The 27096-nt window shown below is 47.6% G+C and overlaps 1 protein-coding gene across 7 annotated transcripts in view; it reads right to left on the reverse strand.

Moving 5' to 3' along the window:
- Positions 1-27096, reverse strand: part of RERE (arginine-glutamic acid dipeptide repeats) — a 168961-nt gene that overhangs the window by 64946 nt on the left and 76919 nt on the right. For 6 of the 7 annotated variants that reach the window (XM_083876821.1, XM_083876819.1, XM_083876820.1 and 3 more), the window contains 6 exons: positions 23461-23566; positions 20010-20106; positions 16862-16966; positions 7981-8029; positions 5105-5229; positions 3679-3778 (listed from right to left, as the gene is read on the reverse strand). In XM_083876821.1, coding sequence (XP_083732947.1) covers positions 3679-3778; positions 5105-5229; positions 7981-8029; positions 16862-16966; positions 20010-20106; positions 23461-23566 — 582 coding nt within the window. Of the gene's footprint in view, positions 1-3678; positions 3779-5104; positions 5230-7980; positions 8030-13816; positions 13922-16861; positions 16967-20009; positions 20107-23460; positions 23567-27096 lie in introns of those variants that run through there. The other variant, XM_083876825.1, reaches the window with a different exon arrangement.

The following is a 27096-nucleotide window of genomic DNA, read 5'->3' on the forward strand; positions in this document are numbered from 1 at the left end:
TCTTGTGGCAAGGCTCAGCTGTCAGGCCCCTCCAGCCTGTAATGAAGCCATGAATTACATCCTGCAGCTCTGACATCCCTGCCTTTGCTCATCAAAATATTGTTCTTCCATTGGAATTTATAACTTCATTTAAATGTCTTTTTTTTTTTTTTTTTCCTGTGACCTTTTTGCATCTGGCAGCTCCTGCTCCTGTAAAGGGTTTTCTTTGGCAATTCCAGCCTTTATGGTCTGCCTGGAAAAGCCCAGCTCAGTCAGGCTCAATTCAGGGCTCAGCATTAAATAATTGCAGCCCATTAAGAGCACTGAGATGGATCCCAGAGAATTTTTCTCCAAGGAAAAAAATTGCTGTTGTATCTCAGGAGAGTTCAAAAAAAACTAAAAAAAAAAAAAATTAAATATATACATATATATATATATATATATATACACATATACACATATATACATGTATATATATATATATATATATATATATATCACTGAGCCCCAGCCTGGTTTGGGTTGGGTTAAAGCAGAAGGGATTTTTCAGTAAAATCCATTTTTATGGGGCTGCAGCACATCCAGCACTGGAATTTCAGAGTTTTTTGGTTCTGCCATGGGATGGCTCAGCATTAAATAATTGCAGTCCATTAAGAAGGTTGAGATGGATCCCAGAGACTTTTTCTCCAAGGAAAAAATTGCTGTTGTACCTCTCAGGAGAGTTAAAAAAAAAACCAAACCAAACCAAAAAAACCAACAAACCAAAAAAAAAAAAAAAAAAAAAAAAAAAAAAAAAAAAAAAGTTCAAAAGTTAAGTTACCACCTGTAACTTCCATCTCTTTCCCCCAATTTTCCCCCAATTCTAATCTATTTTAACCACCTAAAGAGCTGCTGCTGAAGATTAAAGACCCTGATATTTGTGATAAATCCAGCCATGGCCAGAACTCCACACAGAACCAGAACAAAAACTTCCCAATCACCTCCAAAACTTTAAAAACACCTTTCAAAAAACAAGAATATTTTGCTTATTCCCCCCCCAAAAAAAATTACCAGCAATCCTGGCAGGGTTTTTTTTGCCTGTTTTACCTGCCTGTAAGAGAGAGAGTGAGGAGAAATGGGAATTTGAGAATTTCAGACTTTTCTCCTGCCCTGGGACAGGCCTGGGCAAGGCACAGCAGAGCTCATTAAAATCCTCCACCAGCAAAACCAGTCAGGAGAGAGAAATGTTAACATGTATTTAAATAATTTATTTTTTTTTTTTTTAAATGCTTTTCCAACCCTTGTCTGTAGTTAATGAACAAGAAAATCTGGTCTAAAGGGGGCAAGTTAAAACAAGGGGAGTAATTTGTCTGGGTGACATCTTAGTTGGGAGTGAATTTCTGAATTTCCTTGCGCTGAGATTAACTTGTCGTGTTTGTCACTCATAATGACACGTTTCCCAGGCTGCAGAGCCATGAGAAGGCACAACAATATTATTAGTAAAAAGAGAATTATTAACATGTCATTGCTTGGGCTCCCCTCAATGTGCAGCATTTAAGTGATGCTATTTATTTTTATTTTTTTTTTTATTCTCCTTATGAGGATAAATGGCTCAAAAAAACGCAAAGTAAAGCTCAGAAATTCTGAGTCTGGACCTCAGGGGCTCTGCTGGATCCAGGCAGGGCTGAGCCCTGGGAATGAATTTTTCCTTCTGCAGATAAATCAGAGCTGAGCACAAAGCAGGGATGAATTCTGGCCTGGGAGCAGCTCAGAAGGATAAAAGGGTTCCTGAGTTTCTGCCTTTGCACTGCTGTGGGCACAGAGAGGATCTTATAACACAGCTGGTGCTGAATCAGGGTTTGGAAGGCAAAAGAAGAAAGAATTTCTCCAGGATTTTCCCCAGCTCTTCCTCTTCAGCACTGCCAGCAGCAGGGTTTCAATATTCAATATTCAGTATTCAATATTATATATTATATATTATGTGTTATACATTATATATTATATATTATGTTATATATTGTGTTATATATTATATGTTATATATTATTTACTATATACTATATATTGTATATTGTACACTATATATTGTAGATTATATATTATACATTATATATTATGTGTTATATATTATATAATATATTATATATTACATATTATATGTTATATGTTATATGTTATATATTATATATTATATATTCACTTCGTTCCATCCTTCCCTGGACTATCCCTGACATCCTCTTTTCCCTGGACTATCCCCAACATCACTTTTTCCCTGGATTATCCCTGACATCACTTTCCCCCTCACAGAGCAGGATGAACTTTCTGGGATAATATTTTTTCACCATTTTTATGTGAATATTTTTTCACCATTTTATGCTGCTGTGTCCTCCCAGACTGACACCAGCACTAGGAGGGCACCAAACTCCATAAGAAAACTTTATTTCCTTCCTAAAGGGTCACAAGTGACAAATGTGGCAATAATCAAACAAAAGAAGAGAAGCTGGAATCCACCTGGAATGTTGAATTAATAATAATTTCAGTGAGCTGAGATATAAATACACGTGTGTGTGATGTCTGTGTGTAACACTGGGCCTTCCATGATCTTCATTTCCATCTGACACAATTAACAATAAATCATTCTGGGGGGGCTTTGCAGCACCTGTTATTACAGAAATAAAACAGCAGCAAAGGAGCTTGTCAGGACTGATTTATGTGCAGTTGCTGCCCTCAAGTTTATTGGATTTCCATAATAAGAAATCATAGCACACCATTTTCTCTCACATTCATCTCCTGGGTTGTATATGGTAATTTCTAAACAAAGACACAACTTAGGGCAGGTTAAGAGGCTCACAAATAAATCTGATCTCTTTTTAAATAGGTGATGAACTGAAAGATAATAAAGGTATCATTTTGTCAGGACAACAGGTGACCCATCTGAACTGTTTAAAGTCAAAGGAATCTCAGAAATAAATCAAATTTTCTTAAAATATCCCTGACAGAAATATTATTTATAAGGAAACTCTATTCTAGAAAAATTCAAAGCAATTTCTAAAACAGACATGCACTAGAAACACAAAAAGAAAAGAACCAGAAGAACAAAACCCAAATATTTTGGGACTAATCTAATTTCAGAAGAGCCAGAACTCCACAAGTCAAGTGCAGATTCCTCGGGCTGCCAAGCCATTAAAGGGAGTAATTAAAGCAGATAGAGAAGCAGTGAAGTTAAATGAATTTTCTGCATTAGGCCGTTATTATAGATAAGGGGAGAGAAATTCCAATTCCAAAACCTCTTTAATGATTATTGACCTCAGCAGAAATTGGAGAAGGATGTCAGGGAAAGCTCAGCCAAGGGCAGGGTGGGGAGGCACCAGGGGAAAGGAACACCAGGAATGTTTTCCCTGTGCAGAATTCAGGCATTTCAACCCCAGATAAAACCCCAGACGGGGTAAAAACCCCAAGATCCAGCTCAGGGGCAGCTGAGCCAGTCCCAATTCCAGCTGGTGGCCCCAAAAACACTCACTGGGGTCACCTTTGGGGTGACACCACCCATGAGTTCATCCTTTGAAAAATCACTCGGCATTTGAGAGGAAAGATTAACTAAGAGATGGGATCCCAAAATGTGGTTTGCACACCAAATCCTTGTTTGCACACCAAATCCTGGCTGAAACCCCAGTTTTAGGAGGGGCAGGGGGTTTCTGCCTCCCCATTTGTGTCACTTACAGTGTTGAGGGCGTTGAGGGTGGTGTCATCCCTGGAGGCAGCCACACATCCATCCTCCGTGGATCCCCCATCACACATCCCTGCAAAGGCTGCCATGCTCCTGGAAGGGCAGGAAAAGGGGTAAATTCCTCAAAAATGGTGTATTTATACATTAAATTGTGATTTGTAGGGCCTGGCAATGCGGTGGAGCAAAGGAGGTACCAGGAAACTGCAAAGCTGAGTCACCCCAGCACAAGGAATTAATCCAGCATTAAAATCCAATCTCATTTGCTTTCATCAGCTCAAAGTCTGCTCTGCCAAAAGGAGCAGAGCCTGATCAGGATTACAGGAGCTGAAACCTGCAGACAGGGGAAAGGAGGCTCGGCACAGACAGCAAAAACTTGGTGCTGTCATCTTGGCTTTATTGTGTCAGAAAACTGCAGATTCCCCTGAATTCCTGCAAGCTCCAGGTAACTCACTGAGACTCTGGATTACTGTGAAACCCACCAGTGGGGGCTGCTGAACCCACCAGGGGAGAGAGAGCTGAAATGCAAAGTGGAGCTGCCAGGGGGATTCTCTGTAGGGAATTCTGTGCTGTCCCACCCAGAGCAGCTCCTCCCTTGTCCCCCATCCCATGGATCCCATCCCATCTCATGGATCCCATCCCATGGATTCCATCCCATGGATCTCATCCCATGGATCCCATCCCAACCCATGGATCCCATCCCATGGATCCCATCCCATCCCATCCCATGGATCCCATGGATCCCATCCCATGGATCCCATCCCATGGATCCCATCCCATCCCATCCCATGGATCCCATCCCATGGATCCCATGGATCCCATCCCATGGATCCCATCCCAACCCATGGATCCCATCCCATGGATCCCATCCCATCCCATCCCATGGATCCCATCCCATGGATCCCATCCCATCCCATCCCATGGATCCCATCCCATGGATCCCATGGATCCCATCCCATGGAACCCATCCCATCCCATGGATCCCATCCCATGGATCCCATCCCAAGGATCCCATGGATCCCATCCCATGGATCCCATCCCATCCCATGGATCCCATCCCATCCCATGGATCCCATCCCATGGATCCCATCCCAACCCATGGATCCCATCCCATGGATCCCATCCCATCCCATCCCACCCCTGCTGCCTCTGCCCTCAACTCCAGAGCCACAGGAGGTTTCTGGGCTGGCCCAAATCTGAGCCTTCTTGTCTCAAACCCAACATCTCAGCTGATAAAACACTCTCTTGGTTTAGGATCAACTTGTGAGGAAACTTTTAAATGGGTTTTTTTTCGGGAAATAAATTTAAGTGGCTCCTCTATGAATCAATTTGGGGGAAAATAAATTTACCACCACAGAGAGAAGGAGGGTTCCCCAGGCGAGGGGCACAGCAGGGTGATGGTGCTGCTCCTGCAGGACCCACCTGGCTGCCCTGAGGTACATGAGCAGGTCACAGTCGTTGACTCCCGGCATCCACACCAGCTCCTCGTGCTGTGTCACCGTGTCCCCGTCCGGGGAAGGGAAGGGCTGCAGCTCTGGGAGCTTGGCCTGAAAAACAGGGAAAACAGGGTCACACACACACACTCAGGGCTCCTGCTCCTCCTCTGGGCCAGGGGGACACACAGGGATGGACATTCTCTGCAGCAGCAGGAGGTGGGAGATGTTCAGACGAGTTTGGTCCAAGTTTCAGGACTCTGAGGATGCTGAAACACCAACCCCAACCCTTTCCCTTCATCCAGAATTCCCTCCTCAGAAGGGCAGTGATTTTCCTGAGGATCATTCAGGGCTGGCACCACCTCAGCCACTGCCTGTGGAGCCTCTCTCTGCGCACAGCAAAGGTTTTTGTGGTTTTGTGGACAATTCCCCTCGGACACAGCAGCTGCATTTGCCCCAGGGACACTGACCCAGCTGCTGAACCCTCCCAGAGCAGCCTCAGGTGAAGGGAGGCAGGAATGCTGTCACCACATCTGTCCCATTTGAAATCAAGAAGAAGAAGAAACCCCACACATACATTTAACACTAAAAGTTTAAAATTCAATGCTGGGCGAATCATCAGAACTCTAAAGACAAACACAAAGACATTTCCTGAAAGGGAGATGGCTCAGCAAAACCAACAGTGCCTCTAAATAAGTATTACACTCCATCCAGAGACTCAATTAGCATCTTTAGTCATCTCCTGCTCTGAGATGAGATAGCTGAGAGCCTCTTCAGAAACAGCTTTTAAGCCCTATAATTACCTCCTATCCTTACAAGGCTAAACGTATTTGAGAGGCAACATTTACACAGAACCAGTAATTACAAGTCACAGGTTCAGAGTTCTTTCATGTTCTGCTCTTTAATCTGTACTTTATTTTACTTTCTTGCCTGGGAAAAAAAAAAAAAAATGGTTCTGTCATTGAACTTCTCTTGTGGCAAGGGCTGAGGGATTTCTGTGAGAGAGGCACTGCAGCACCCACGGGTGCAAAATTCAGCCTCCTCTACCCTTGGAATGTGCTTTATTCCTCCCAGGAGCAGCTTTTTCTTCATTACCGAGGCTCCAGGATGATCAAATCCATGCCCAGCTTGTCCCCAGCCCAGAGCAGTGAGTGCCACCTCCAGGGATGGGGACTCCAAACCTTCCTGGATGTTATTTGTGGCCAGAAATTGTCCCAGAAGATGATCCTGTGCTCCCCTGGAGGGGAATCCTGTGTTTCTATCCTGGGAGGGGAATCCTGTGCTCCTGTCCCCCAGGAGAGGATCCTGTGGCTCCCCAGGAGAGCATCCTGTGCTCCCCTGGAGGGGAATCCTGTGTTCCTGTCCCCCAAAAAAGGATCCTGTGCTCCCCTGGGAGGGGAATCCTGTGTTCCTGTCCCCCAAAAAAGGATCCTGTGCTCCCCTGGGAGGGGAATCCTGTGCTCCTGTCCCAGGAGAGGATCCTGTGCTCCCCTGGAGAGGAAAATCCCATCCTCCTGTCCCCCAGGAGAGGATCCTGTGCTCCCCTGGAGGGGAATCCTGTTCTCCTGTCCCCCAAAAAAGGATCCTGTGCTCCCCTGGGGGGGAATCCTGCCCTCCTGTCCCCCAGGAGAGGATCCTGTGCTCCCCTGGAGGGGAATCCTCAGAGCTCCTGTCCCAGAAGATGACCCTGTGCTCCCCTGGAGAGGAAAATCCCATCCTTCTGTCCCAGAAGATGATCCTGTGCTCCCCTGGAGGGGAATCCTCAGAGCTCTACAATCCTACAGAACATTTCTCTGCTCACAGGCAGGACTGGGGGGGATCTGAGGGAACCCCAACACCTCTGAGCCCTGTCATGGAACCCCTGGGGACACCTGAGGCTCTGAATTCTGCTGCTCATGATGACATCTGTCACAAACAACGATGAGAGAGGGAACAATTCAAGTCTAAAACACGAAGCAAGAGAGAATTAACAGTTTTCTAAACCAATGGACCTTCTTCCTCCTCCCTTTTTCTTCCCCCCATCCATTAATGCAGGTGGAAATTATACCTTAGAGCAGGGTGACTAATGCCTGCCAAAATATTAGATGACAATTTGAGATCAAAGCTGTTTTGAAGGTATCATTTGCAGAGCTCTTGTTGTGACTACTGAACACTACAGCTTTAATTGCCAAGGACTTTTTTTTTTCCTCTGAAGGCAAAACATCCTCGAGAATGTGACATCAGGTTCCATAAATATTTACTTTCACTAGTCCTTAAAGGAGATTTTTAAGAGGGCTTGGATGAATATTCATCAGTTGGATGCAAAACTCCAGCACTTGGACAGGACAAAGTGAATTCCTCAGGAAAAGGAGAGGCCTGAGCTGCCAGGGACAGACCTGGCCCCATGAACCAGAGCCAGTTGTGTGTTAATTCTCTTTAAAAACAGATTATTTCCAATGCTTATGAAGGATTTCTCTCAAAATTAGAATTAACATAGCAGGAAGATTTGGAGTCTTAACCTTATTCTGCTCCCCAACGAGTGAACACACTTCCTCAATTTCTGTTTTAACAACCCAAATCACTTCAAGCACTTCTTTAACTTCCAGCAGTTACTCACATTCCCTCGGTCTGAGTCAGGAATTAACCCAACAGCACTTCTGCTACTGAAAAATCATTAACATATCAACATCTGACACAGAAAATAAAACCTCAGTAACTGAGCTGAGGAATGCTACAGAACTCACAGCAGTGAGTCATCTGGAGATGATGCTAAAAAGCCTCACCACATCTCAACACAGAAAATTTTTATTTTTCAAATCACTGACACCTGCACAGATCAAGAGAAAAGAGCATTTCTGGGTATTGAACACAAATCAAATCCCTTACCTGGTGGCTGGGTCCCACTCTGATCTCACCTTGCGTGCTGTTCAGCCTCCTGAGGCACAAAGAGAAAACAGAAATGAGAAAGAATTGCAAATTAATGAAATTCAGGGTCATGGTCTTTTCTGTCATTGCATTTCCAGTGCAAAAATAACAAATTATTTAGAAAATAAGAGGGGAAGTGCTCAGGGGGGTTGAGTAACCTGGGCTGGGACAGTTCCACCCTCCCAGGAAATAAATTCATCCAAAAATCACCCAAAATCCTCCAAAAAACAATGAAAACACCTCAGAATGTTTCCCTCCCAATCCTTATTTTTGCAAGACAAGCTGACACTGTTTTCTCATTCTCAGGTTCTGCAAGGAAATGACTGAAGTAGGAAATAATTCTCTGTTTACAAAGTTACACATTAAACACCAGGTTACTACAAGGTGTCAGAATTCTCCTCTCTGAGGAGAAAACGGGAATTTTGACAACAGAAGATGCTGATGGTCTTCCTTTCCTCCCAAAATTCATTTTAGGGCCGTGCACATCCCCATCAGCAGTGCAAGGACGTTCCTGGGCAGGGTTTGTGCTCCAGCTCACACAGGAAAAACCAAACACTCCCCAACTCCCAATTCCTTCAGCTGCACCAGGATGAAAATGACAAATAAGACATTTAAAAACTGAGGCTGGAACATCCTGTAACTGCAAAGTCAAAAGCCAAGTTTGGGATGGGATTTCTGCCCCCAGCTCTTTCTGTGGGAGCTCAGTGGGGCTCTCCAGCCGCTCCTCATGAAGGAGAAATATTTCTCTGTGTGTTTTTCCATCACCAATATTTCCTGGGAATATTCACACCTCGAGGTGTTCCCTGCCCTGCCCAAAAGGTGAGGGAAGCTCTGCCAGGCTGCTCAACATCCCACCTGGATTTTAAGAGGGCACAAAGCCCCTGGATCCACAAGGATAAACCATCTGCTCCATCATTTCTACTGTTCCCACATCCCCAGGAATGGGTTTCAAATGGAAAGAAAAAAAAAAAATCCTTGCTATGGAAACTAAAAATGCGCTGTGGATTTGAAGCTAAATCAAATTGGTGAGAGCAATTACAATGAGAATGGAATGGCATCCTGTGTTTATTCCATGGGAAAAGGGGAAAAAAAATAAAAAAAAAAAGGAGCCAACAGTGGATATGAAATGTGCCACAAAAGAAACTGCTGTAACAAAGCAGTATCCATAGCAACAACAACTTAATATTTCAGCCCTCCTCAGCTGCAGTGGATTAAATATAATGACAAGATGTTCCCTTTGAAAAAAAAAAAAAAAAAAAGTAACCTGTTGTCATGGCAACGTTGTGTTCTGCAAAGTAAACAGGGGCTGGTCAGAAAGGAGATGGGAGCCAGAGCTGGAATATCAAAAAGGCAGAGCAGGGCAGGTCCTGAGGCACAAATGTGTGTCCACAGAGCTCCAGGAGGGCAGGGAGAACACCCAGCCCAGCCCAGGCTCTGCTCTGCCCTCCCAGGCTGCAGGGACAGGGGCAGGGGCAGGGACAGGGGCAGGGGCAGGGACAGGGGCAGGGACAGGGGCAGGGACAGGGACAGGGACAGGGGCAGGGACAGGGGCACGGACAGGGGCAGGGACAGGGACAGGGACAGGGACAGAGACAGGGGCAGGGACAGGGGCAGGGACAGGGACAGGGACAGAGACAGGGACAGGGACAGGGACAGGGACAGGAGCAGGGGCAGGGACAGGGGCAGGGGCAGGGACAGAGACAGGGGCAGGGGCAGGGACAGGGACAGGGACAGGGGCAGGGACAGGGACAGGGGCAGGGACAGGGGCAGGGGCAGGGACAGAGACAGGGGCAGGGACAGGGGCAGGGACAGGGACAGGGACAGAGACAGGGACAGGGACAGGGACAGGGACAGGGACAGGGACAGGGGCAGGGGCAGGGACAGGGGCAGGGACAGGGGCAGGGACAGAGACAGGGACAGGGACAGGGACAGGGACAGGGACAGGGACAGGAGCAGGGGCAGGGACAGGGGCAGGGGCAGGGACAGGGACAGGGGCAGGGGCAGGGACAGGGGCAGGGACAGGGACAGGGACAGAGACAGGGACAGGGACAGGGGCAGGGGCAGGGGCAGGGGCAGGGACAGGGGCAGGGACAGGGGCAGGGACAGGGGCAGGGGCAGGCAGGGACTGGGCACAGATCTCATCTCCCATCTCCAGCTCTGGGGAGGGGACAGAGGGAGGAAAGGCTGGCACAGAAGGGCCTGAACAATTCCCAAAACAGAAATGAGCTTCACCCTCTGTCTGCCTTGGTGTCCACACACTCAGCAGTTACACCAAGGGTGGTACAACACAATTCCCAACACCAAAACGAGCTTTACTCTCTGTCCCAGCCTTTCTGTCCCCACACTCAGCAGTTCCCCAAGGCTGGCACAGCTGGCAGCTCTGTCCATGGCCACAGCAGTGCCACCAAGGCCACAGCAGTGCCACCAAAGTCACAGTAGTGCCACCAAGGCCTGGGACAGGGCCCAGCACAGCAGCTCTGGGGAGAGCCTGGGCTCAGGATTCTGTTACAGAAATCTCAGGGCTGGGCAGGACCCAGGGCTGGGAATTCACAGTAAAACTCCCCCGAGGCTGGAGGCAGAGGCAAAAAGCCCTTGGGGATTTGTGCCCAGCCCTGCTCTGTCCCTGATGTGAATCCCTGCCCAGCACACCCAGGGAAAGGCTCTGCCAGGAGCTGCTGATGGAAACACACGGGCTGGGTGCCCCTGCAGGGTCAGGGATCTCAGAAATGCTGCTGCTGCTCCTTTCACCTCTCCCTTTCCATTGCCAGAGCAATAACTGCAGGTTCCTCACCCTGAGGGGCTGAGGGAGGTGACTCTGCAGCTCCTCCCAGCCTGGGATTGTCCTGCTGTGCTCACCCTGCCCTTGGTGCTCCATGAGAATAACCCAGTTTAAAAAAAAAATAAATAAATAACCCACAACAAAAAAAAACCCCAAAAGGAAAGCAGAACCCAAGATCACACACAGGACTCTGTGCTACCCACAAAACCACCCCGGGCACTGACTCTGCACACACTGAGCTGATGATCCCTAATGCTCAATTAGAGGGATGCTGGTTTAAAACACTTCCCATGATGTATCTGCAATTTCTAACAGCTCTTTAGAGTGGCATTAACTCAGCAAACACCTCCCAGCAGTGCCTGAGCTGGGGGACTCTGCTGGGCTCCCAGACAGGACAAAACTGTCCCTGGGGAATGGAATAAGAGTAGGAGCTCAGGATAAACTGGGGCAGACCCTGCAGCAGCACCAGGACACCACAGCCTGACCCTGCTGCCACTTTGGGCTGATTTTTATGGGTCAGGGCTCTGAGGTTTTGGGGTTTTTCTCCTGGGTGAAGACAGCAGGGATGTCGGGTTTTTATTTATGTTGTTTTTATTTTTAAAGCCAAGTGTGCCCCACCATGACCTGAGGAGCTGCTTGGCCATGAAGTGGCTGCCCAAGCTCTTCTCTTCTAGAGAAATGAACATTTAAAACCAGTGCTAAGCTGCCATATCCCTGTATTCCTGCAGAGCACTGGCACATTCCTGCAGCAGGAGGAATTCAGGGAGTTCCTTTATTAGGAATAAGAATGTGCCCAAAGCTCATGGAGACTCCTCTCTAAGCCAGGAGGTGATCCAGCCAGGCTGAAGCTCAGGGGAATTGAGCTCTGCCATCATTAGCAGGACTTTTTTTCAGTGATCCACATGAAATAGGTGTTCCTGATGGTTTTTATGCTCTGCAGGTACGAAAGGAAATGGTTACAGGGATGACACTTGGGGTGGGATACAGACATGGACAGGGCAGTGATGGGGGCAGAATTCTGCAGGTTTATTCAGCACTCATTCCTCAGCTCCTGACAGGAATCACAGACTGGTTTGGGTTGGGAGGGACCTTAAATCCCACCTAGTGCCATCTCTGCCATGGCAGGGACACCTTTCCCTGCCCCAGGGACACCTCCCACTGTCCCCAGTGTCCAACCTGGCCTGGGACACTACCAGGGATCCAGGGAATTCCATCCCAGCCCCTGCCCACCCTCCCAGGCAACAATTCCTTCCCAAATTCTCATCCCAATCTCTGCTCTGTGAGCCTGAAGCTGCTCCTCCCCCTGTGTGTCACTCTGTGCCCAGTGAGGGGTCACTGTCCCCTCCCAGCCCCAGGGACACAGCCCCTGCCTGGGAGTGACACTGTGAGCAGGGCTGGGGTGTCACAGTGAGAAATATTTCTCTGTGCCTTTCCATCACCCCATCACCAATATTTCCTGGGAATATTCACACCTCGAGGTGTTCCCTGCCTTGCCCAAAAGGTGAGGGAAGCTCTGCCAGGCTGCTCAACATCCCACCTGGGTTTTAAAAGGGCACAAAGCCCCTGGATCCACAAGGATAAACCATCTGCTCCATCATTTCTACTGTTCCCAGGAATGGGCTTTAAATGGAAAGAAAAATCTTTTTTTTTTTTTTTTTTTGAGTGAGCAGCACACACAGTCCTGTTTCCATTTCCCACCCAAACACTGCAGAGCCCCAAAGGAGCTGCCCTGAGCTCCAGGGGACAGGACAGGACAGGACAGGACAGGACAGCCCTGCTGGGCACAGGGATAGAGAACACAACACCTGGGGCTGGGAACACAACACCAGCTCCCCTCACAGCCATTTACACCCGGCAGTGACACTGCTGCTTGTCCCACAGGGAGCTCAGAGCCCAAACTGTGCACTTTATCCCATCAGGCTGGTGAGTGTCTGCACAGCTGTCCCAGAGCTGCTCCCCTGCAGTGACACTGCAGTGACACTCCAGTGACACACTGCTGCCTGTCCCACAGGGACCTCAGAGCCCAAACTGTGCACTTTATCCCATCAGGCTGGTGATGCCTGCACAGCTGTCCCCAGGCTGCTCCCCTGCAGTGCTGCAGTTCAGGTGTATCAGTGTTACCTGCATGGCCCTGACAGGTCAGCACTGCCACAGCTGCTCCTGGTTAAATGTCAGTGTGAGCAGTGCCCTCCATCAGCACAGAACACCCAGCCTGGGAGCAAACAGAGCTGGAGCTGACAGGGGCTGACAGTGGCTCCATCCTGGAACAGACAATGTCCCCATCCTGGAGCAAACAGTGTCCCCATGCTCAGAGCTGACAGTGTCCCCATCCTGGAGCAGACAGGTCCCCATGCTCAGAGCACACAGGAGCTCCATGCTCAGAGCTGACAGTGGCTCAGAGCTGACAGGGGCTCCATGCTCAGAGCAGACAGTGTCCCCATCCTGGAGCAGACACTGTCCCCATGCTCAGAGCTGACAGTGGCCCCATCCTGGAGCAAACAGAGGCTTCATCCTGGACCAGAAAGTGTCCCCATGCTCAGAGCACACAGTGGCTCCATCCTGAAACTGACAGTGGCTCCATCCTGTTGCAGACACTGTCCCCACACTCAGCACAGACACTGTCCCCATGCTCAGAGCTGACAGTTCCCCATGCTCAGAGCAGACAGTGGCTCAGAGCTGTCAGTGTCCCCATCCTGTTGCACACACTGTCCCCATGCTCAGACCACTGTCCCCACACTCAGAGCACACAGCAGCAGCAGCAGCAGCCGCACTGTGACCCGCTGTCACATCCCCCGGGCCAGTCCCAGCCTGCCGGCTCCCCGCACATCTGGAACACCGCAGGGGCACATCTGGAACACCGCAGGGGCACATCTGGAACACCGCACACACACATCTGGAACAGCCCAATCCCCCCGGGCCTGCCCCGCCGGCAGCGCTCTCACAACACCCGGCAGCGCTGGGGGAAGGACGGACAGCACAGACCCCGCGGTGGCAGCGGTTCCAGAGGATCAATCCTACCTGCAGGGGCCGAGTGGATCATCCATGGCTGTGCGGGGCCGGGGGGGAAGGCTGAGCGCTGCGCTCCCGGCCCGAGCCCTGCCGTCTCCCCTGTGCCGGCTCAAAATGGAGGCGCATGCGGGCCGGGCCTGGCGGCCGCACTGAGCCTGTGCCGTGACCCCCGCCCCGAGAGCGCGCGGCTTCACCGGGCCCGCTCTGAGCATGCGCCGTGACCCCCCTGCGCCTTCCCCGCCTTCCTTCTCTGCCTTCTTCCTCCTCCTCTGCCTCCCTCCGCCTTCTCTGCCTTCCTCCTCCTTCCCCGCCTTCCTCCAATGCCTTCCTCCTTCTCTGCTTTCCTCCTCTGCCTTCCTCCTCCTCCTCTGCCTCCGCCTTCCTCCTCCTCCTCTGCCTTCCCCGCCTTCTCCTCTGCCTTCCTCCTGCCTCTGCCTCCTCCTCCTCCCTTCTCCTCCTCTCCCTCCGCCTTCTCGTCCTTCCTCCAATGCCTTCCTCTGCCTTCCTCCTTCTCGTCTGCCTTCCTCTTCTTCCTCTGCCTTCCTCCTCCTCCTCCCTCCGCCTTCTCCTCCTCCTCTGCCTTCCTTTGCCTTCCTCCTCCTCGTCTGCCTTCCTCCTTCTCCTCCCTCCTCCTCCTCCTCTTCCTCCCTTCTCCTCCTCCTCTCTCCGAGCGCCGCCCGCGCTGGGAACGGGCCGGGGACAGCCCGGGATCCGCCAAGAAATAAATAAATACAGCCGGGGATCCGTTAATAAATAAACACAGCTGGGGATCCACTAATAAATAAATAAATACAGCCGGGGATCTGTAAATACAGCCGGGGATCTGCCAATGGATAAATAAATACAGCCCGGGATCCGTCAGTGGATACAGTCAAGGATTTTTGTAAATAAATAAACACAGCTGGGGATCCGTTAATAAATATATAAATACAGCCCGGGATCCGCCAAGAAATAAATAAATACAGCCGGGGATCAATCAATCAATCAATCAATCAATAAAACCGAGGATCTGCTAATAAATAAATAAATACAGCCAGGGATCCAGGAGTAAATACAGCCAGGGATCCATAAATACAGCAGGGATCCACTAATAATAAATACAGCCATGGATCTGTACATAAATAAATCTATACAGCAGGGATCTGCCAGTAAATACAGCTGGGGATCCGTGAATAGAGCCAGGGATCCAGTAATAAATACTGCAGGGATCTGCTAATAAATACAGCCAGGGATCCGCTAATAAATAAATAAATATATGAATAAATAACTAAATAAATACAGCAGGGATCTGCCAATAAATACAACTGGGGATCCATGAATAGAGCCAGGGATCCAGCAATAAATACAGCAGGGATCTGCTAATAAATACAGCCAGGATCTGCTAATAAATAAATAAATACAGCCAGGGATCTGCAAACAGAGCCAGGGATCAGGTAATAAATATGGCAGGGATCTGCTAATAAATGCAGCCAAGATCTATTCATAAATACAGCTGGGGATCCACTAATAAATAAATAAATAAATACAGCCTGGGATCCACTAATATAAATAGATAAATAAATAAATAAATAAATATGAAAATTTATAAATGCAGCTGGAGATCCACTAATAAATAAATAAATTATTGCAACCAGGGATCCACTAATAAATAAATACAGCCAGGGACCCACTAATAAATAAATTATTACAACCAGGGATCCACTAATAAATGCAGCCAGGATCTGTCAATAAATAAATAAATACAGCTGGGGATCCTCTAATACAGCAATGAGCCCCTGCTGGAGCTTTGCCATGGTCAGTGGAATCACTGTCACAGCAGTCCCTCCTCTAACAGACACCAAATTCATTATTTTCAAGTCCTTGACATAAAAATGAGTATTTTTCTTTTCCCAGCTCTGCCTTGAGGTGAGAACACTCATCAGCCTCTGCCCTTTGGATCAGCTCAGGGTTTGTTTAATTCCACAAATCAGAGTTTTCTCAGGGCTGTGAGAATTCCTGACACCCCCTGTGCAGAGAAAACCCAGCCTGGAGCACCAAAATTATCCCCAAATTATCCCCAGACTGACCAACTCCAGAGCAGAGAAATGATCAACACCAGGACCAGGTTTGATATTCTCAAGGTAAACCCAAGTTTCAAACAGCACAGAAAAGGATAAAACAACTTTTTCCTCGAGCTCCGTGTCCTCCAAACAACAAAAAATCCTTGTCTTACACATTCCCCCAAAGCTGGGGATATTTTTGGGGTTTTTTTCCCCCCAAGTTATTTTGCAAATACAAACAAGACAAAAATAACCTCTCTGCAAACATATAAAGGCACTAAAATAAATCCCAACCAAGCTGAGCCCTGCAAAAGTTTCTGAGCATCTTCTGCTGAGCCCAGAGAAAACCCAGCCTGGAGCACAGAAATGATCCCCAAATTATCCCCAAATTATCCCCAGACTGACCAACTCCAGAGCACAGAAATGATCAACATTGATATTCCCCCAGGTAAACCCAAGTTTCAAACAGCAAAGAAAAGGATAAAACAACTTTTCCTTGAGCTGTGTCCTCCAAACAACAAAAAAAACCCTCATCCTACTCATCCCCCCCAATGCTGGGAATGATTTTGGGTTTTTTTTTCTCTCAAGTTATTTTCAAATACAAACAACACAAAAATAACTTCTCTGCAAACATATAAAGGCATTAAAATAGATCCCAACAACTCTGAGCCCTGCAAAAGTTTCTGAGCATCTTCTGCTGAGCCCAGAATGCCCCAGACAGAAAATCCCCTTTGCACAAACAACCCCAGGTGGGGATTTTTCGGATCCCACATTCTGCAGAGTCCCTGCACAATTTAATTTTCTAAATCTTATTTTTCCTCTGAATAAACACACTCAGAAAAAGGTGCAGCTCCTCCCCTACATCCCTCCCACCCCACCTGCATTTCCACCTTGAGTAATTTGCACAGAATTAAAGTTAGAAAAGACTTTCAGGATCAAAAGCCCCCAAAACCTTTGAGTGAACACCAGCTCAGGTCATGGTGAAAATGGAATTTAAAAGCCACTTTTCACTTACCTTGTCTCTGGATTATAGCCCAGGATGTAGAAAAATGAATCCACTCGTGCCTTGAACTCCCTGGCAGCGAATATGTCAGAGAAATGGGAGATGTTGCATTTCCCTCTGAAAGGAAGAGGAGAAAAATGGCATTAAAATTGTGGCTGGAGTAAAAAAGAGTAAAAAAGCTCCTTTAATTAAGTGTCTCTGCAATCTGGGTGAAAGGCACAGATATCCCTGATCTCTTAAATGACAAAAAAAATTATAAATATGAGGCTGTTTGAACAAAAATCTGTGTAGGTTCTTTCAAGGGAAGGAAAAGCAGCTCCAGAAAGGAGAAAGCACTTCCAGAAAAGAAGAGAGCACTTCCTAAAAGGAGAAAGCACTTCCAGAAAAGGGGAAATCACTTCCTAAAAAGGGGAAATCACTTCCTAAAAAGGGGAAATCACTTCCAGAAGTCTCTCAGAGCCCTGCCCAGGCCCAGGAGCTCTCACTAGGCAGTCAATAGGTCAATAAATCCATGGAGGATGAATAAATCCAGAGCTGTTTTAGCACAAAACCCCCCTGGGAGAGGAGGCTGCAGAGCCCCCCTGGCAGGTCCTGGCAGGTCACAAAGGTCCAGCACACACAAACACTGAGGCTCAGGCTGAGCCCTCCTGGCAGGTCCTGGCAGGTCACAAAGGCCCAGCAGGGCAGGGGAGGCCCCACACACAAACACTGAGGCTCAGGCTGAGCCCCCCTGGCAGGTCCTGGCAGGTCACAAAGGTCCAGCAGAGCCCCCCTGGCAGGTCCTGGCAGGTCACAAAGGTCCAGCAGAGCCCCCCTGGCAGGTCCTGGCAGGTCACAAAGGTCCAGCAGGGCAGGGGAGGCCCCACACACAAACTGAGGCTCAGCCTGAGCCCCCCTGGCAGGTCCTGGCAGGTCACAAAGGTCCAGCACACACAAACACTGAGGCTCAGCCTTGTCACTAACTCTGATTTTTCTCCCTGGAGGCTGATGGTGCTTCCCACGTTTGGTCATTTGGAGAGACAGAAAACGAGCAGAGGGATTTGTTTTGATATTTCACATTAAATTCGCATTTTAAAAATATTCTGGGGGAAGAGGTTCAGCTTCCTTTCAGCCATTCAGCTGCCAGGTAATTATCATTTTCCAGCTCAGCTGCATTATCTCTGCTCACAGCACTCCAGACCAGGAGTTCTGCATTTACCAGAGGGGTAAAAAAGCACATCATGTTTATTCCACACTCCCACAGAGATCTGTAACCTCCCTCCAGTTAAATTCCTCCACTGGGTACAGCAGAATATTGGGAGTTACAACCACTGGTTTTATCCCCCTACAATTTGTCATCAATTCTTGGTGTGTTCAGAGCCATTTGTTTGCAGAGGGCAGGGAAATATTGTAATAAATATTAAAATAAATGAGAATTTGGTGTTAACCTTTCATGCATCACGACACATTCTGCCTCCCCCATGTTCTCTCTGCAGGAACACTGAGTGCAATTATCCTTCTGCTCATCTTCTGCACTCTGAGGTTATTTTTTTCCAACTTTGTTTGGCACACATGTATATATTCCCATTTTTATCTTTCCCTTTGCATCTTTTCTTTACAGGAAAAAAAAAAAAAAAGCCAAAAAAAAACCCCCCAAAAAAACCCCAAAAAAACCCACAAAAATATTTTTTAAAATATAAATAAATAAATAGATGAAATTTAAAAAAAAAATATACTAAAAGGATGCAGAAAAGGAGTGAGAACAGTCCCAGGAAAATCTGCAGCCACAAGAGCTGAATTTTCTCTGTGTTTGAGCAGATTTCCTGCCTGGCTCCATCAGGACATCCTGATTTAAAGCTGGAGGGGACTCAGCAGAGGCACTGAGGAATTCCAGGGGCTCCTGGCACACTGCTGGAACGCTCTGAGTTCACAAAAAAAAAAGGTTTAATATTAAAATCAAAGCTTTCCCCCTGCCACAACAGAAACCAGTTTGTCTTGAAGTCAAGTGGCTTCAGCAAAAAGTGACTCTGAATAAAAAAAAAAAAAAACACAAAGTCTCCAGATGGCTGTGGTGAAACACCATCTGAGCACCATTATCAGGGAGATTATTCAATTTGCATCCTGACAATATCCATGCACGGTTGGCAGGCTGAAAATCAGCTAACAAATTGTGCCTTGCTGCTGGGATGTGAGAACAGCTCAACATCTCAAGTGAGCCTTGAGCTCAGCCCAAAAAAAGGCTGCAGAGGGTGCAGGAGCAGCAGCCCCAGGGCAGGGAACACACCTGGGACATTCCTTCCCCTCCGGGCTGAGCTGGGAGAGTGGAAAGCGCTCAGAAAAAATGGGATTTAATGCGATTTAAGCAGGCAGAGCCAGGGCTGCAGGGCAGTCAGGGAGGAGGGAAGGCAGGAAGTGGCAGTGGGGGCAAACAAGGAGTGCTGAGCACCACTGAGGGATGGGATGGAGAGGGGAGAGAGACTGCAGGGGTACAGCAGAGAATAGTGCAGCACTGCAGGGGAGGGGACACAGCTGTGACCCCCAGACACCTCCGAGCCCCCCAGGCTGTCCCATTCAGCTCAGGAACCTCTGTCCCCCAGCCCCAGACACCTCTGAGCCCCCCAGGCTGTCCCTCAGCCTCAGGAGACTCTGTCACCAGCCCCAGGAACCTCTGTCCCCCCAGGCTGTCCCCCCACAGCCCCAAAAACCTCTGTCCCCAAGCTGTCCCCCAGCCCCAGACACCTCTGTCCCATCCAGGCTGTCCCCTCCACCCCAGGAACCACTGCCCCAGCCTGTCACCTCTGTGTCCCACCCAGACTGTCCCCTCCAGCCACCTCTGTCACCCCAGGCTGTCTCCACAGCCCCAGGCACCTCTGTCCCCACCCTGGGCTGTCCTCCCAGCCCCAGGCTGTCCCCCAGATGTCCCCCCAGGTGTCCCCCAGGCTGTCCCCAGCTCCAGGTATCCCCCAGATGTCCCCCAGGTGTCCCCCAGGATGTCCCCCAGGTGCCCCCAGATGTCCCCCAGGTGTCCCCCAGGTGCCCCCAGATGTCCCCCAGGTGTCCCCCAGGTGCCCCCAGGTGTCCCCAGGTGTCCCCCAGGTGTCCCCAGGTGTCCCCCCAGGTGTCCCCCCAGGTGTCCCCCAGGTGTCCCCCAGCTGTCCCCAGGTGTCCCAGCCGTGCTGACCTGAGGGCAGCAGCGTGATACGTGTCCACGTAGTCGGAGATGAAGAGCTCGCGGTTCTTGATCACCGGGTCTGTGATCACCAGCTCCCGGCCTGAGTCTGCACAGGGGAGAAAACACAGTCCTGACACTGCACTGGGGTCATCAAAACAGCCCTGGGGTCACCAACACAGTCCTGGGATCACACACAGTCCTGACACTGCACTGGGATCAAAACACAGTCCTGAGACTGTCCTGGGGTCACACACACAGCCCTGAGACTGCACTGGGATCACAAACACAGCCCTGAATCTGCACAGGGGAGAAAACACAGTCCTGACACTGCACTGGGATCATCAAAACAGTCCTGACACTGCACTGGGATCAAAACACAGCCCTGACACTGCACTGGGGTCACCAACACAGCCCTGACACTGCCCTGGGGTCACCAACACGGCCCTGACACTGCACTGGGATCAAAACACAGCCCTGACACTGCCCTGGGGTCACCAACACGGCCCTGACACTGCACTGGGGCCACACACACAGCCCTGGGGTCACAAACACAGTCCTGACACTGCACTGGGGTCATCAAAACAGCCCTGGGGTCACCAACACAGTCCTGACACTGCACTGGAGTCACACACACAGTGCTGACACTGCCCTGGGGTCACCAACACTGCCCTGGGGTCACCAACACTGCCCTGACACTGCACTGGGGCCACACACACAGCCCTGGGGTCACACACACAGCCCTGGGGTCACAAACACAGCCCTGGGGTCACACACACAGCTCTGACACTCCCCTGGGCCAGCTCTGCCCCTGGACACTGCCCCTGGCAGGTCCCAGCCCCAGGATGTTTCTCAGGTCACTCCCAGTGACAAGCACACTGCTCTCATGGTCAGTGGAGGGTGGGATGGGAGAATTAATGTGAGAGTGATGCCCTGAGTTTGAGCTTTGCTGTGTTTCAGGCTCTGTGGTGCCCAGGGGGGCAGCTCTGAGCTCACAGTCAGTGTCACTCAGCTCTGCACACAGCAAATCCTTTTCCTGATGGGCACCAAGGACAACTGGGACAAGTTTTCAGCCCCAAAAGCACAAACAAGGGAGAAAACAACAAGGATGGGACCTCATCACCTGGGGCTGGAATTGGACAATTAAACCCCAAAATGCAAATGGACCAAAACTTATAAAAGTGTGAGAATTCATGACCATTTGTCCATTTTGTGCCCATTTTATGTCCATTTTGTGCCCATTTTGGGTCCTCTTTGAGTGTAGCCCAGGCCAGGCTCTTGTCCTGCCCAAGGTGTGTCCTTTAAGACTTTTCAATAATTATCTCCTTTATTCTCTGTCCAGTCTCTGTTCCAGCTCAGCCTTCCCAAGGCAAAATAAGAACATCAGATCTATTCTTATCCATCAATTCCCCCAGGAATTCTGAAGGAAAAAAGCTTTTAAGGGTGACACATCTGGACCACTGGGAACAGTCACTCCCGGGTGAAAGGAACCAAGGAAATTAATTTGTTCTGTTTTTTCAGGATAAGTTATTGCTTCCTGTGGATATTTAATGTCAAATTCTTCAACAAAATCCTCCGTAGTGCTCTGGCTTTGAGGTAAATATTGATATTCGTGTTGAAACACAGAAAATTCTGAGTGTTAACAAAGAACTGGAAGACAATTTTTTTCCATGACTTCTTTTCTAATCCCTTTGAGGAAGACACAAAAAAAATTCTTCTCCTCACACACAGGAAGCTGCATTTTAAAAAGCAACTGTGCCATCAAAACCACTTTTTTTACATTGTGCCTGTAATCTCCTTGTTACAAGTTTCAAATAAATTAATCCCAGAAATGTTAAAAATTTGTGGGGCTTTTGCTAAAAGCAAACACAAAAAAATGTCCTTTAAAAGGGGAAACGTGGGCTCAACTTTGTTCTGCCAGGCAAAACAAAGTTCCAAAATTTCAATCATCAACTTTTATCATCACGGTTCACCTTGGAGCATCTCCAGAATTTTTAACAGTTGCCTCAAGGAAATTTCCTGGGAAGAACAGAAGCAAATGTTACGTTTTCCCTGGAGGGAGGAGATAAATGACACGGGGAGAGGTACCAAAGTCTCTCCTGCTCATGGGGAACCCAAGATCACACTGAGTTTTTGCAAAGAGAAAAAGGGGGAAAATCAGCTCTGAGTGTTTGAGTTCCATCCCTCGCTGCAATATTGATCAGAGTGAATATTCAGGGGTGGGAGAATGACTGGGAAAGAATCAGTTCTCATGGAATTGCAGCAGGATCACAAATAAAAAAGAGGAGAGCCCCAATTTCTGCAGATAATTTGGTGCTCAGTTATTGTCAGTGCAGTGTTCAGGAGGCCCACCAAGGACACGGGGTTATTTTGATTTTCTATCCTCTCTCAAGGAAATAATAATAATAATAATAATAGTAGTAATAGTAATTATTATTATTGTTGTTGTTGTTGTTGCTGCTGCTGCTGTTGGTTTTATTTATGATATAATAATATGTACATAAAATAATATTAATTAATAATTAATATTAAATAATGAGTAATTATTTATTAGTGGTAATGTCAGAAGCCCAGCACTTGTGGCATTACCACTAATAAATAATTATTAGTGCTAATACACCTGGAATGTCCCTGATTACAGGGCCAGGACACACAGCAGTGACTCCAGGCAGGTAAAAAACCAACAGCCCTTTTCTAACACCTTCCATACCCTGGGCAGAAATGTTCTGGCTCAGTTAGAACTGGAACTAAAGCTGTGCAGAGCCCACTCACCGTTCTGGCTCTGTTAGAACTGGGATTTGGGGCAGGAGCAGGGCAGGGCTGGCTCTGCAGACCCCACTCCCCATTCTGGCCCAGTTAAAACTGGAATTAAAGCTGTACAGAGTCCACTCCCCATTCTGGCCCAGTTAGAACTGGGACTAAAACTGGGATTAGGGCACTCCCTGTTCTGGCTCAGTTAGAATTGGAATTAAAGCTCTGCAGACCCCACTCACCGTTCTGGCCCAGTTAGAACTGGGATTTGGGGCAGGAGCAGGGCAGGGCTGGCCCTGCAGACCCCACTCCTTGTTCTGGCTCAGTTAGAACTGGAACCAAAGCCAGGATTGGGGCACTCACCGTTCTGGCCCAGTTAGAACTGGAACTAAAGCTGTGCAGAGCCCACTCCCCACTCTGGCCCAGTTAGAACTGGAAACAAACCCAGGATTGGGGCACTCCCCATTCTGGCCCAGTTAGAACTGGAATTAAACCCAGGATTCAGGTACTCCCCATTCTGGCCCAGTTAGAACTGGAACCAAACCCAGGATTAGGCACTCCCTGTTCTGGCTCATTTAGAACTGGAATTAAAGCTGTACAGACCCCACTCACTGTTCTGGCCCAGTCAGAACTGGAATTAAACCCAGGATTAGGGCACTCCCCGTTCTGGCTCAGACAGAACTAGAACCAAAGCCAGGATTAGGGCACTCACCGTTCTCGTTGTGCCTGTCCTGCACCAGGTGCTGGTACACCGAGTCGGGCACCTCGGACTGGCGGTAGTACCACTTCACATTCATCAGCAGATGGTCCCTCTTGCTCTGGAAAACAACCCCGGGGTGTTACTGACAGGGAAATCAGCCCAGAGCCCCCAAATCCTCCCAGAAAACCCCCCTGAGGGGTCAGAGCCAGAGGGGGAGAAGCATTTCTGCAGCCTGTGCTGGTGACAGGTTCATTTCAAGGCAGGAGAATCTCCTGGATCAGCCCAGCCATCCCCAATCCACTCCCTCCTGTTAATTAACCCAGGGATCAGAAGGGAATTGTGATTTTTGGCCTCCTGCAGCCTGATAATTTCAACAAATAAGAAGTATTTATGGCCAAACATGAAAAAAAAAAAATAAACCCCACAGTAACAAGCATTTTTAGCAGTGGAAACCGAGAGATAATAGATTTTTTTTCTCCCTCCAAAGGACAGATGGATCCAGACATAATCATAGACGTTCTTTATTACACAAAAGAATAAGATCCTGCACTTCAATCACAGTAATTACAGGCTCTGGCTGCTCATCAACCTCACAGCAAAATTTACACAAAACTCTCTTTCCCCCCAAATGCTTTTTTTTTTTTTTTTTTTTTTTTTTTTTTTTTTTTTTTTTTTTTTTTTTTTTTTTCCATTTTTTCCACCCACCAATTTGTTCCTTCTTGGAAGGAAAGAGAAGCAGAAACGCCACTTAAAGAGCATTTTTAGCTCAAGTCGCTCAAGTTTATCTCCAAACCCCTGGCTCTGCAATTCTCCTGCTGCTCCAAAACACTTGGAGAAACAAAAGCCTGAAGGGAAAAGGAACATTCTTTTGGCATGAGGCAACTGCAGCCTTGTTTTTTAACTCTGGGCTGAAATCCTCTGAAGGTTCTCCTCAAACATCACTGAATTTAACTGGCCTGGGAGGTTCCATTGTCTCTGGACTGTTGGAGCTTTTTCTGCTGAATTAACAATATTCAAACCTTGCTGAGGGGGGGAGAAAAAATAGTAAAAAAAATATTATTATTTCCTGAGCAGAGCCCGTGTAATACCAACAAACCACTGCCAGTGGCAGCATTGTGCCAGGAAAACTGAGCCACTCCAGCATCCCCCAAATCCAGAATCCCCAGACCTGGCCTGCCTTTTTTTTTTTTTTTTACATCACACGTTTGTAATCAAAGCCAAAAAAAAATAATAAAATAAATAAAAATCAAAAGGACAACGAGTGAGAAGCGGCTCTGTCTGATTTCTGCTCCTGCTGTTCAAAAATTGGGGTTGCAGACTGAAATGATGCTCTGAGCAGCTCAGCTTTTGTGAGCAGCCTCTCTGAATGCTGAAGACAAAAAAAAGTTCCAAGTAAATAATCTGTTACCCTCTCTCTAAGGGTTCAGAAATTCTATTAGTGCAGCTCTGCAGCAATGATGGGAAACACCAACCTCCCATTTCCCTGCAAATTCTCTTTGTGTTTCCCAGCTGAGGGGACAAAAACTCCACTTTTTTTGTTCCATAAACCATTCACACACATGGACAGAGCAGCAACAAAAACATCATTTCCAGTGAGATGTGCAAAGGACTGTTCACAGAAAAGTCCCTGAAAATGATGAACTCGGGGCTGGGTTGTGAGTTCTGGGTTTTTCTGGGGTTTTATTTCATGGGGGATGAGCTGATCTCTTTCCTAAATATCTTTTTTTACCACTTTTGGCCATTTTTGTCCAATTAATTCAACACCTGCACCCTGACAAAGCTCTTTGCTTTCCCCACCACACACAACTCTGGGGGGTTTAACCTGAAGCTTCAATCTTCTGCTAAAAATACAAAAAACGTCTGTCAGAGTCTCCCTTTTTCACATTTCCATCCTCTCGTGGCACAGGAATTCCTAGACTTGCTATTTTGTCAGCCAAAACTCTCTAAATACTTGTGTCACTTCTAAAGCAGACTGTGCTCAGAGGTGTCAAAGCATCAACTTCTGTGGCAAAAATTCTTTATTTTCAAACCCTGTGCACACAAAAGAAGGGTCTCCCACCCCCTAAAGTGTGATTTTTTTTATTTTACTCCCCTTTTTTTTACACCTTTTACATGTGAAAAGCTGCAGACACTCACAAACCAAATCCAAGCTTGCAGAAATCTGCATTTATGAAAAGTTTAGATTTCTGTCAGCTCAAAAATGATCCAAAAAAACCACATTTCTCCCCTTTAATGAAAATATTGTTCTTTTGCTGCAGCGCTCACAAAAATTGCTCGTTTGGGGGTTTTGTTCTCACTGACATTTTGGGTTTTGTTTTGGGTTTTGTTCCTTTTCAACGGCACAAATCAGGTTTGGATGTTGAACGAGAATTAAACGGGATCTGTAAATGGATTAAAGCATCTCCCTTCACAAGCAGCTGGTCAACTTCTGTTTAAAATAGAAGGGGAAAAAAATAAAATAAAATAATGCTGCAAGTTCTATTTAAAAAAGCAGGAATGTCCTGATTTCCAGAGAGTTTGTGATTATTCCAAGGTGCCTGTTTTCCCTGGAACTCCCCAGAGCAGATATTTAAATTCCAGTTCTGTCCCCAGGGCGGTGAGGAACCCAAACCCTGCAAACCCCACAGATGTCCTGCACATCCTCCCAGGGGGGTTTAATCTGCATTTCACTCCTCGCCCTCATTTAGAGCCACTTTAAATCATGAGTGGCTTTGGAAAACAACGTGGCAAATGCTGGAGGTGACAGATGGGAAACCCTGGAGTCGGAGAATTGCAGCAATTCCAGAAAAAAACAATAACAAAACAGGGAGAAGGAGCAGAACATCTTCTCTTTTCCCACCATGAAACCTCAATTCCTGCTCTAGAACTGTTTTTATTCTCAGTCAATTGTGACATTTACCAATAGTCAGTGTGCCAAATGCTGGAGGTGACAGATGGGCAATGCTGGAGTCAGGGAATTGCAGCAATTCCAGGGGAACAAACAGCAAAACAGGGAGAAGGAGCAGAACATCTTCCCTTTCCAACGGTTTTTCCACCATGAAACATCAAATTCCTGCTCTAGAACTGTTTTTTTCTCAGTCAATTCTGACATTTACCAATAGTCAAAGTGCCAAATGCTGGAGACAGGGAATTGCAGCAATTCCAGAAAAAACAACAACAAAAGAGGGACAAGGAGCAAAATATCTTCCCTTTCCAAGGGTTTTCCCATCATGAAACCTCAATTCCTGCTCTAGACCTGTTTTTTTCTCAGTCAATTCTGACATTTACCAATAGCAAAAGAAGAGAAAAAATAAAAATAAACACTCGGATTCACTGTGTGGGGAAAAAATAACTAAAAATCAGAGAGAAGACACAAATGAACCTGTCTGGAAATGAGCAGAGATCAGCAAGGATTATTCCTCTCCCCTCTCTGCAGCAGCAGGTGTGATTTCACCTTCTCAGGGTATCATTTTTTGTAGGCAGTTTGTTAATTAATTAAGAAAAAAAAACCAATCTGCTGTTTCTAAGCCAAGCAAAGGCAGCCTGGAAACGCACAGGTTATTACTACAAATGAATGTTATTTTTTTGCAGCTCGATTATTTCATTCAGACACATAATTACTCCTCGCAAAGCAGGGCAGCATTGTCAGCGTTCAGTAAAAACAGAGAT

This window comes from Zosterops lateralis (genome assembly GCF_965231275.1).
Source record: "Zosterops lateralis genome assembly, chromosome: 22".
NCBI classification, from domain to species: Eukaryota; Metazoa; Chordata; class Aves; order Passeriformes; family Zosteropidae; genus Zosterops; species Zosterops lateralis.